This window comes from Carettochelys insculpta, chromosome 6 (genome assembly GCF_033958435.1).
Source record: "Carettochelys insculpta isolate YL-2023 chromosome 6, ASM3395843v1, whole genome shotgun sequence".
NCBI classification, from domain to species: domain Eukaryota; kingdom Metazoa; phylum Chordata; order Testudines; family Carettochelyidae; genus Carettochelys; species Carettochelys insculpta.
In genome coordinates this window covers 64,059,836-64,072,392 of record NC_134142.1, presented here as the reverse complement: position 1 = coordinate 64,072,392, position 12,557 = coordinate 64,059,836, and the positions used below count along the sequence as shown (strand labels likewise).

The window sequence follows — 12,557 nt, the reverse complement described above, 5'->3', positions numbered from 1 at the left end:
CCTTTCATGTTCCACAGCATAGATTCAAATCTCCAATAGACTGCAACTGTAGTGAGTTTAGGGACCTCACAATCTCATCTGTAGATGTTTAGCCACGTCATTAGAATCTGCACAGTATTGGAGAATAACGAAGAGTCTCTGTTCCAGAGAGGCTGAAGATTAGAATGGAAGAGGTGTTTAGTTAATGTCAGAGTTGGTTAGTGCATTGACAGAGGTGTGTGCAGAGACTTGCCTGGAGTCTAAGTTAGAGCTTGGGCAGACAGTGCTATTTTTGACCATACAGTACACTTGGAGCTTCTCCCTTATGAGTTGATTGTTTTGAATTAGTTATTCCTGACTTCAGTGATTTAAGGCTTAAATGTTTGAGATTCCACTGCTATTTTCATGTTAAGTCTGACTTTTCATCTTTTGCTGAAGCTACCAGTTCAACCAGCACCTGATGGATAGCCTGTGTCTAAAGATACTCGAGCTGGATGGCCTCACTTTGGTAGAGCATGAACCTAGTGATGGGGAAGCAGATATGGATGAACAGGTGAGCTTTGTTCCTTACATCTGCTAACAATTTAATTGATTGATTGATCTAACAGCTGGTTCATGGTGAGGGTTTCCTAGTTGCTACAGAGATATAAATCAAAATAAGTGTTTAAAATACAGGTAGAGAAGTGAGTATTATCCTCTTCAAACAGCATTTGAGGGGGTGTAAGTGTGTGGGATATCATTGTTTTGAAGGGAAGAAATTCTCCCCAAAGGTTCTGGTAGCCACTGTAACTTTTTACCTCTGTATTCCACTACTGTTTATATGTGCTCTTTTAGTATTTAACAACTCTTTATATGGTTCTGCTCTGACATTTTAGCAGTTTTGTCCACTGTCTTGCATCTGGTCTGACTGCAGTACAAAGTAACTTCTCATATAAACATCATGAAAACACTCTAGAACTAGCCTACCTATGAGAGAGGGAACTGGATTCTCTTCTGGCTTAGGTATCATCAGCAGGATTGTTAACCAAGTTCTGATTGTAAGGCTAAATGATGCAGTCCTATTCTCCTCTTTTACCTATTTATACCTGTGCAACTCTGCTAAAATCCTGACAGCTGCGTAGGTGAAAGAGAGGGCAGAATATGGCCAGCAGGGTCTTTGATTATCATTGTACAAGCCACAGATAATTTAGTTTGGCTGAGATCTCAGGATTGGTTTGTTTGCTGGCAGCTTCTGAGCTGAGGACCCCAGAATGCAATCTTCCCCAAGTCTGGTCCATGAAGTGACTATATCTGGACTGTTTGGTAATAGTGACCATAATATAATTAAATTTAATATCCCCTAGGCAGGGAACACACAGCAACCCAACACTGTAGCATTTAATTTCGGATCAAGGGACTACACAAAAATGAGGTTAGTTTAAACAGAAATTAAAAGGTACAGTGTCAAGTGAAATCCCTCTAACCTGCATAGAAACATTCTAAGATACTGTAATGCAAGCCCAACTTATGCTTTTCAATTTGGGGGTATACATACTAAGAGAACCAAAAGAGCGTCACTGTGGATAGACAACAAAAGTAAAAGGAGCAAGAGGCAAAAAGGCATAATTTAGAAGGTGGAAATTAAATCCTAACGAGGAAAATAGAAAAGTATAAACTCTAGCAAATGAAGTATAAAAATATAATTATAAAATTGAAGACTAGCTAGCCAAAGACTTGTACTTAATTTTTTTGTTATTAACTTTATCAGAAGTGGAAAGTCTGTTAAACAACCAGGGGAGTAGCTGGATGATCAAGATGCTAAAGGAGAACAAGTATGATAAGGCCGTTGCAGAGAAACTAATTGAATTCTTTGTATCAGTCTTCATGGTTGAGGATGTGAGGGAGATTCCCAGACCTGAGCCATTCTTTTTTTTAGTGACGGATCTGAGGAATTTTTCCAGAGTAAGGGGTAGTGAGAGGAGGTTTTGGAACAAATCTAGTAAGCTAAAAGTCACCAGGACCAGATGGCATTCACATTTGAGTTTCTTCAGAACTCTTGGGTAAAACTGCAGAACTACTAACTGTAGTTTGTAACCTATCCTTCAAATCAGCTTCTGTACCAAATGACTGGAAGATAGCTAATGTGATCCCAATTTTTAAAAGCACTCGAGAGGTGATCCTGAGAACTACTGGTTGTAAGCCTGCCCTCAGTATTGGGCAAACTGGTTGAAATTGTAGTAAAGAACAATATTGTCAGATACACAGATGAACATAATTTGATGGGAAAGAGTCAATGTGTTCTTTGTAACTGGTGAAGTATGATATCCCATCTAGTAGTGTACTTTGACAGGATCAGCCAGCATGTGGAGAAGGGGGATCCAGTGAATATAGCGTACTTAGATTTTTCAGGATGCCTTTGACAAGGTACCTCATCAAAGAGTGTTAAAGCAAAGTAAGCTGTCCTGGGATAAGAGGGAAGGTCCTCTCATGGACTGGTAAGCGGTTACAAGATAGTAAAATGGGGTAGGTATAAATGATCAGCTTTTGGAATGCAGAAGGGTAAATAATGGTGTCCCTCAGAAATTCTGTTCAGGCACAAATCATATTCATAAATGATCTGGAATCAGAGGGGTTGCCATGTTAGTCTGTACCACAAAAACAAAGTCCTGTGGCACCTATTAGACTAACGGATTTTATTTGGCGCATAAGCTTTTGTGGGCAAAGACACACTGTCAGATGCATCGGAGTGGAGATTTCAGAGGCAGATCTCTATATACAGGCTCGTGAAAAGAAGGGAGTCCTAATCAAGAAGGCCAGAGCTGATGAGGTCAGTTCAGTCAGGGAGGATGTGGCTCTCTTCCAGCAGCTGATGTGGATGTGTGAACACCAAGAGAGGAGAAACTGCTTGTGTAGTTATCCATCTGTTCCTAGCCTTTGTTCAGTCTTTGATCGATTGATGTCAAATGTGCAAATGAATTGTAATGCTGCAGTTTTTCTTTGGAGTCTGTTTTTGAAGGTTTTTTTCGTTGTGGGGGAGCTGATTTAACTCTTTGTGCAACTAAGTGGTAATGAAATGACTAGTGTTTTAACTCTCTCACCTCCAGTGGCTAGAGACCTATTTAACTATCCTGCTGTTAATAAGCTAGTGGACCAAGACTACGACAACGTTCAAGAAACAACTAGATTAGTTCAGGTAGGATAGGTCTATCAATAACTATTAGCTAGGATGAGCAGAGATGGCATCCCTAGCCTCTTTTTTTGCCAGAAGCTGGGAAAAACCAACAGGGAATGGATCACTTGAGGGTTACCTGTTCTACATCTTCCCTGTCCGAGACATCTGGCAATGGCCAATGTTGGAAGACAGGCTACTTGACTAGAGAGACCTTTGGTCTAACCTAGTATAACCATTCTTATGCTTCTCAGTTTGGTGTGATGGTGTTCCTGTTCAATTTTCCTTCTCTCCACTTCAGGATGAAAAAAAGCGTTTCATGGTGGCCTTGATGACTCTCCGACTCCTGGCAAAGTTTCTGGGATTTCTTATTTTCCTTCCATATCGAACAGTGGAACCACCAAGCAGAGACTTGCAGGAGTCTGCAGTGGCATTAAGAAACAGAGTAAGTAACTGCTAGAAAACCAACCTCTGGGCTTTTGCTTGGCAAGTAAGTTTTTTACCCCTCAGAGGAGGCAGGTATTTCTCTGCTGTTTCTGGCAGCATCTTTTCATGAGGTTTAGCAGTCTCCTAGTAGGCATTCCATACGGTGCTGTGGATAAGCTCCTATGTGTGTGTGCTGTGTTGGGTAAAGGAGTGTATGAAATAGAGAAAAGGGAAATGTTAGTATGAGGTGTAGTGCTGGACTTGATGATGCTGTGGGATCACGAGCATTGTACTGAAGACCTGAATTGGCTAGAAGAATTTCCTGTGCATTGTGTAAAGGTCTACTACCAGAAACACTTTCTCGAATGCCTCATCTTTCTGCTAGATTCCTCCCGTTAATACGTCCAAACAGATGCAAATCGCCTTTTACTGTCTATAAGAAATGAAGTGAGAACTTGTGATACTGTTAGGGTTCTAGGCAGAAGATCATCTTCTCAAAGCGGCAGTGGGATCTCCACTAGCTTAATAGCAAGATATTTAAATAATCTCTAGCCACTGGAGGTTTGGGAGAGAGCAACACTAGCCATTTAATTACCATTTCATTACCACTTAATTGCACAAAGTTAAATCATGGAAAGAAACCATAAGATAAACTTGTATGTCTTTTAAAATTTAGTGTGAAAAGTTAGCATCAAACTACTTTAATGTGTGTTGTGCATTTAAGACCCTGCCAGTACTGGATGTGTTGAAGCTCCTGAGAGGATCTATCCTGAACCGACGTACTATCCTCACTGTTCCTTGGGTTGTAGAGTTCCTCTCTCTTGTGGACCATTTTGCACCATTCCTTGACTACTACAGGAGGGTATTTTCCCTCCTGCTGCAGCTGTACAGGTGAGAGAGAGAAAAGATTCCTGCACCTGCCTGGGAATATTTCACCTTATGTGGCACCTTAGAGTCCAATGGATTAATTTATACATAAGCTTTTGTGGGCAAAAGCCAGCTTTGTCAGATACATGGAGTGGAAATTAGAGGTAGGGGAAAACATACTAGCACCCTGCCTCTAATTTCCACTCCATGTATCTGACAAAGTGCGTTTTTGCCCATGAGAGTTTATGCACAAATAAATCCATTAGCCTTTAAGGTGCCACAGGACTCCTTGTTTTTGCAGATAGACTGATATGGCTACACCTCTGATAGTTGTGAAAATCAACCCACCCTTCCTCCAAGGTAGGGGCTGTGAGGCCCCTTGCTGGCCCTCAGGTGGGACCATTATAAAAATCACTTAATTCTTCTGTTCCCTGTTACGGCTATTTATAAATCACTTACATTTCTTTTGATTTTATACTGTGTTAAAGACGAGTCCATCCCAAGCTCTGTGAACCTTTTGGTACTTGATTAAAATATACAGTTTGAGCAAATATAAACAACTTCCCATGTGTCTTCAAGCTTTGTGTGCTGCTGTAACATCTACATTTAAGTCTCTCCACAAAGTTTCCCACTGCCCAAATACTCTGTTTTTATTGCCCACCGTCATAACTAATAACAGATGGGATTTGTAGCATGTCCTGTAGTCGCCAGACTGTGGCTGCTGCAGACCAAATGTACAGTGTATGTTTTAAAACCCCTTTCCACCATGCACATACAGAGGCTAAGATACCTTCTTTGCTCTAAAGAACCTGAGATCTAAGACAAGGCATGGAACAAAAATCAAGCACTTTAGGGACTAACGATTTTATTTATTAGATAAGAAACTTTCTACCACGAGAGCTCATTACCTAATAAACTGTTAGTCTTTAAGGTGCTATAGGACTGCTTGTTTTTTGTGATGCTACAGACTAACACAGCTACCCCTCTAAGGCAGTTTACAGGTCAGTGAAATGGACAGCATGGAGACAAGTTATAGCAAGAATATTTATTGAGTTGAAGTATAATGATCTTTTCCACTGTCCTTTCTCCATGGCAGGTGCCTGGTCCTTTCTGAAGATAAGGAGATGAGTTTTCTAAACAAGCTACTGATCCTTGCAGTGCTGGGCTGGCTTTTTCAGGTACAGTAGCTGGAAACGTAAATAACTGGGGGAGAAGTGTGCTAGCAATTAGTATAAAATAATTGAAAATGAGAAAATTTGATGAAATAAACATGAGATCCTTTCTGTACAGAGTGGGGTTTATTAACACTCACTTGTGACTTATAGTTCTGCTGTAGAATTTTGTAGATTGTTTCAAAATTTCTATAAAGAAGATAGCCTCATCTAGTCAACGTCATAGTTTATTTCTATAGGTCTCATTTTCATTAAATAATACAGTATTTTTCCGCGAGCAAAGAGTTTTGCCTGTTACAAATGCACATACTCATTACCACTGAAATTGGAAATGGTCTTGCATTTCAGAGGGAGTGTGCTGAATGCTGTGGGGCTGTGGCAGTGATTTTTTCACTAATCAACAGAGAACTTGTCCAGCGGATTAAGAAGTGGCATTGATGAGACTGCAAAGGGAGTCCCATTCTGTCCTTAGCTTGGAGAATGGTGGCTGTTTTAATAGGAGTGAGGGACCCCTGGAGCTTGATGCAGGATATGAAACCTCTCTAGATGGGAGGTTGAGATATGTGAAATGGTGGGTAATAAACTCTGGATGTATGGAAGGAAGCTGTCTGTGGCATGGTGGGTCTGGGAGAGGATAGAAGATCCTAAGTGGCAGGCTATGGAGCTTATCTGAATGTTGAAAGACTCTCCCTCTCCTATGGCTGGGACAGCATTTTGCCCACTGACTGTCTGTGAATCGCAACTACTGTTCCAGGTCCCCTCTCTCCCGGAGGAGTTGTTCTTCACCACTGGAGTCACACAGGAGAGGTTGATAAAGGACACTGTGACCTCTGCTCAGGCTTTGGTAAGTTTGTGTGACAGAAGCTGCTTTAATGTTTGTTGCTGATTGACCGACTGAGGCCAGGGTGGCCTGCAGGCCTAGTGCACTCTGTGTACTTCAACATTCGGTGTAGTGGTTTACTTCAGTGAGAATGTGCTGAACAAAGACACTACCAATGCTACAGGTTATCTGATCAGGTTGCATTACATGCTGGGAGTTGTCTGTATTGGATCTCAATATTAAAAACATGGGCAGCTGCAATCTACTTGCTTTATGCAGATTACCTCTTGGGGCTTTTGGTAAACTGCCCATGTGAATCTAAACAGGAGAAAGTGTGGGTGGTATGAATGGAGATGGTGCTTTGCTGAGGGAGAGGCCTTGCTATGTCACACAAGCGTATTTACTTTGACTCTGATTTGCTGTTGATTGAGTATCCCCAGGGCAAAGTGACAGAGAGCCGAGTTAGTCTGTATTCTATGAAAACAAAAAACCAGTCATGTAGCACTTTAAAGACTAACAAAATAATGTATTAGGTGGTGATTTCATGGGACAGACCCACTTCTTCAGATTGCCTTACCAGAACAGACTCACCATATAAAGCACAGAGGTCCAAACATTGTTATCGAGGTTGACAAATCAGAAAAATGGCTATCAAGGTTGGCAAATAAAAAGAGCAGAGGGACCGCAGGAGGGTGTGGGGTGGAAGTGGCCAGAGCGGACAACTGTGGGGCATTGTGGGATACATACAGAATACTTCTGGAGGCTAATAAATTCAATTCTTCTTCGAGTGGTCCCCGTGGGTGCTCCACAGTAGGTGTCGGGCTCGCCCGGTGCCTCAGATCGGAATTCTTCCAGCAGTTTCTCTTGGATTGCGCATGCGCCGGCGCGCGTTGCTCCCCCGCACGCCCCCGGCCGCACGCGCAATCCAGTCCCCGCCAGTTCCTTTTCAGCCGCCATCAGCTGCAGACGGAATCTGCTCAGGCTAAGGCCAGAGTCAGATAAGAGAGCTGGTTTTCATGTAATTTATCGTTTTTGTCACTAAAAAAAAAAAAACAAGGACGAGGAGAATATCAGCCAAAAAAAAGGGGGGCGGGGGGAGAGAGAAGCGGATGAGAAGGCCACTTAGGCCGCCCGCTGCCCCGCAGGCCAGTGATCGCTATTGGGGCGAAAAGGCACTGATTACGTGCTAAGTACCCTATTAACAGTAAAGGACTCACTGCGATGGCCTCCTCAGGCTTTAAAAAGTGTGAGTCATGCCGCGAAGCTATGCCAGCCTCTGATGGGCATAGTGAATGCATCCGCTGCTTGAGGAATCACACGTTACCCAGAAGTGTTCTCACTGTGCTAAGCTCACAGCCAGGGCCAGGGAAAGACAGAGAGATGAGGCTTAAAATGCTCTTGTTTGACAAGGCTCTCCAGCCGGAGTTGCCAGAGAAGCCTCACCCAGAAGGGCCCTCTGGGTTGCATGAGAGGAAGGCAGCCTCTCTGACCCCCTCGGTGCAGAAAAGGAGGAAACTCTCCCTGGCTCGATCCTTGCCAGCAAGTTCAGCGAGCAGGACGAGTGGCACACAGAGCCCCCAGCCGCGAGCTCAGGGAAGCGGTGGTGCGGCAGCGCACGTGGTAGAGGCTGAGTCTCTGATTACACAACAGCCGGCACGCAGGGTGCCGAGAGCACCAGCGAGGCAAGCGCCGGAATCGGCAGCACTGGCCCCTGCAGCGCCAACGGCACCTGGCACGGAGCCTATAGGTGCCGGAGGAAACTACCCACGCGGCACCGCAGCTGACTGTGCTGAGTGTGGCGCTGACAGCGGGGCCAAGATCCCTGCCACGGGAGGGGGCGGTGCCAACCCTGCAAGGGAGGGGCAAGGCAAAAAAGAAAAAAGGAAAACCCCAGCACCGCAGTCCATCTCCAGTCAGGGCTGCACTGTCCTTATCACCTAGCCCTCCCCCTGAGATACACACGCCGCACCAACGGGCTGTGACTCCATCAGCTGATCTGGAACCTCCCTCTCCGTTCCTTCAACCAATTTCACCATGGCTTGGGCCACCTTCACCATTTCTGGGCATGGATCCCCTGGAGTACTATCACAAACCAGTTTCACCTCTATCTGTGTCGTCGCGGAGGTCCCGCTCTCCCGGACATCGTGGGTACACTCTCCGCTCGTGGCCCAGGTCTCCACCACCGGGCCCTTGCCCATGCTGCTATGGTCATCTGCATCATGCTGAACACAGACACCGCAGGCCTAGATCCAGGGGCAGGTCCTCCCCTGCTGCTCAATACCCCCGTGTACACTCTCGCTCTGGGACGGAAACACAGTTGTCTCAGGGGGAGTGAGGTCCAGAACCCCGAGACTTTCCTTCACAATCCTCCAGGGAGCAAGTATATCATCGACCATGGAAGCCTGAGGTTTTGAGGGAGGTTTACCCTAGTGGTTCCTCCTCAGCCTCCCCAGATGAGGCCACGGCCCCCGGGGATGTCTGCCCCCCGGATGACCTTAAACAATTCCAGGAACTGTTCGAGAGTGGCTTTCACGCAAGACATTCAAATGGCAGAGGTGCAGGAGAAACATCATAAACTCCTCAAAAATTTGAGACCCCCGGCTTCATCCAAAATTGCTACCCCGCTAGATGAAGCCATTATGGAGTCAGCCACTACCATATGGCAGACTCCGGCCTCTATTCCGCCTACGAACAAGAGAGCAGATAAGAAGTACTTCGTCCCAGCCAAGGGCATGGAGTTCTTCTTTAGTCACCCACAACCAAATTCTTTGGTGGTCGAATTGTCCCAGCAGAGGTCAAAGGCGTCTCAGTACAAATCGGTGGGATGGGATAAAGATGCTAAGAAGCTAGAGCTGTTTGGCAGGAAGGTATATTCCTCCTCTACCCTGTCATTGAGAATGGCAAATTACGCTGGACGTGGCGGACACAGCGGCACGGTCAACAGCTACAGCAGTGGTCATGCGTAGGGAGTCCTGGCTCCAGACGTCTGGTTCTCCCCAGGAACCCCCAGGTGAAGATCGTGGATCTTCCCTTTGATACACAAAAGCTGTTAACGGACTCAACCGACTCGGTCCTCCACTCCAGCAAGGACTTGAGAGCCACATTTAGAACGTTGAGCATTTATACTCGCCCATACAGGAGAGAGAAATTTTATCCTTGGTGAAGACGCTACGCTTACCAACCACAGCATGCTCAATATCAAAGAGGCTACGACCAAGGGCTCCATCAAAAGCAGCAGCAGTACAGAACTCCCAGGCAACGTTCCCAACAAAGCCGTACGCCCTCGGGGCAGGCCCAAAGACAACAAGTTTGATGGGTATGTCGGGGGCTGCACTATCAATACCATCGCTCAATGCCACTCTCATCTCATGTTCCATCATCGCTTCAAACCGTTCCACTCCCAATGGCAAAAGATCACCACGGACAGATGGGTGCTAGAGCTTACAGCCACGGGTTACACGGTCCCCTTCCAGTCACTTCCACCGACGAAGCCTCCCGCCAGGCCTCATCTCAGAGACGCTGCCCACGAGGCGAGGCTCAAGCAGGAGGTGGATCACCTTCTGTTCATAGGGGCGGTGGAAAGAGTGCCGGAGCAATTCCAGGGGAAAGGTTTTTATTCACGCTACTTCCTAACAGAGAAGAAAACAGGAGGCTGGAGGCCCATCTTGGATCTACGGGGCCTCAACCGTTACTTGCACAAGCAACATTTTTCGGATGATCACAGTTGCCTCTCTACTCACGGCACTGGACGATGGACACTGGTTGCAGCCCTCGACTTACCAGATGCTTGCTTTCATATAACAATCCACCCAGCACACAGACACTTCCTCCGCTTCACGGTCGGCAGGGAGCACTTCCAGTACAGGGTTCTTCCGTTTGGCCTTTCCTCGGCTCCCGGAGTTTTTACCAAAACCCTGGCAGTGGTATCAGCCTACCTGCACAGACAGGGGTGTGTATTTTCCCATATCTGGACACCTGCCTGCTGAAAGGGGCCTCGGAGGCAGAGGTCTTACGCATGATACGCGTCACAGCGGACACGTTTTCTTCGCTGGGCCTAGTTATCAATCTCGCAAAATCAAAGACCGAACCCACACAAGATATAAAGTTCATAGGGGCACACACAAACTCTATCACAGCAAGAGTATACGTGCCCGACGCCCGCTTCCGCGTCATCAGTTCACTGGTGCAAGTCATGACATACAGCCCCACGGTGCCGGTCCTAACATGCCTGCAGCTGTTGGGCCACATGGCGGGAGTGACGTTTGTGGTACAGAATCCCAGGTTACACGTGTGAAGCCTGCAGCATTGGCTGGCGAGCATCTACAAACTGGCATCCCACACTGTCCACAGGGGAGTGTCGCCCACGACAGAGGTGCGCAGATCCCTAGCATGGTGGGAAAATCCCAAGAATCTGCTAGTGGGGGTGCCTTTTTCACCAAACACAAATTTCTATTTTTCTTACTACCGACGCCTCCCACATGGGATGAGGAGCGCACATCGGCAACAAGGTAACGCAAGGGCTATGGTCCCCTGCAGAACAGACACTGCACATGACCACACTGGGGCTCAGAGCAGTGTTCAATGCCTGCAAACATTTTCGAGATTACCTGCATGGCAAAGTAGTCGGGATCAATACCAACAATACCTCCACTATGTTTTACATCAATCGACAAGGAGGAGCACGATCCCGTGGCCTATGTGCGGAAGCAGTCCGATTGTGGAACTGGTGCATCGCCAATAACATAACGTTGAAAGCCTCGTACTTGCCAGGCACTCACAACGTGAAAGCAGATCAGCTGAGCAGGTGTTTCGCACTCACGCACGAATGGCAGATCCGCTCCGATCTGCTACGGCGCATTTTTCGTACATGGGGGCGTTCCCCAGATCGATCTGTTTGGCACCCAGTACAACAAGAAGTGTCCCCAGTACTGCTCCAGGGCAGGAGTGGGTTGGGGGTCCCTGGGGGGGACGCATTCATGATTTCATGGAGGGGCCCTCTACCTTACGCGTTTCCCCCCCACAGTGCTTATCCACAAGGTTCTGCAGAAAGCCAGAAGGGACAGAGCTCGCATGATACTCATAGTCCCAACTTGGGATCGGCAGCAATGGTTTCCCTTGCTTCTGCGCATGTCGGACCGCCCACCGCTTCCTCTACCGGTGGCGCTGGACTTACTCACGCAGGCTCAGGGGTCCATTGTGCACCCGCACCCTCGGTCTGCGTCTACAAGCATGGTTAATCCATGGCTCAGCTCCTTAGAGAGCATGTGTACGGAGGGAGTACAACAAGTCCTGGAATGTAGCCGAAGGACCTCCACCAGGAGGACTTACAAGCAGAAATGGACTCGATTTACAGCCTGGTGTTCCGCGAAGCAGTTAGCTCCCCTTGACGTTCCTATACCTGTAATATTAGAATACTTATTGGATGTCAAAAGAGGCGGGTCTCCTCCACTAAAGGTCCACCTCGCTGCTATATCAGCCTTTCGGCATACGGAGGAAGGGCCCACTATATTCGCCCATCCTATTGTCACAAGGTTCTTGAAGGGGTTGGTAAGCCTGTACCTGCCTCGGAAACCGCTTCCACCATCATGGAGTCTGGACTTGGTGCTCAGCACACTATCGGGTCCACCTTTCGAACCATTAGCCACAGTTCCCTTCCGTCTCCTTACGATGAAAACGACCTTCCTCCTTGCAATTACGTCAGCCTGCAGGGTGAGTGAGCTCGCAGCAGTGATGGCAATGCCGCCCTGCACAGTATTCTCAAAGGAGGCGGTAGCCTTAAGGTTGCACCCAGCCTTTTGTTCCAAAAGTTTCTTCGAAGTTCCATCTTAACGAGCCAATAGTTTTACCCTCGTTTTACCCAAAGCCTCACAGCTCCAGCAAGGAGGCATGCCTGCATCTCCTGGATGTGAGGAGGGCGTTGGCCTTCTACATAGACAGAGCTAAGTCCTTCCGGAAAACGGACAGGCTTCTAGTCTCTCTCGCTCCCAGGTCAAAAGGAGAAGGTCTCTCTTCACAGAGTATCTCAAAGCACATTGTGTCCTGTATAAAAATGTGCTACGAGCTTCGAAAGACCCCTTTGCTTGCCCCGCCTAGGGCTCACCCCACCAGGGCGGTGGTGGCGTCAACAGCCTTCTTCAAGGGCATC

General features: G+C 47.0%; 1 protein-coding gene across 1 annotated transcript in view; it reads left to right on the top strand.

Annotated features, from left to right (window-relative positions):
• CDAN1 (codanin 1) overlaps positions 1 to 12,557 on the top strand; it is a 59,563-nt gene that overhangs the window by 30,651 nt on the left and 16,355 nt on the right. Inside the window, exons 12-16 of the mRNA XM_074997078.1 lie at positions 418 to 532; positions 3,429 to 3,572; positions 4,278 to 4,444; positions 5,517 to 5,598; positions 6,347 to 6,436. Of these exons, the coding sequence (XP_074853179.1) occupies positions 418 to 532; positions 3,429 to 3,572; positions 4,278 to 4,444; positions 5,517 to 5,598; positions 6,347 to 6,436 (598 nt within the window). The remainder of the gene's footprint in view (positions 1 to 417; positions 533 to 3,428; positions 3,573 to 4,277; positions 4,445 to 5,516; positions 5,599 to 6,346; positions 6,437 to 12,557) is intronic.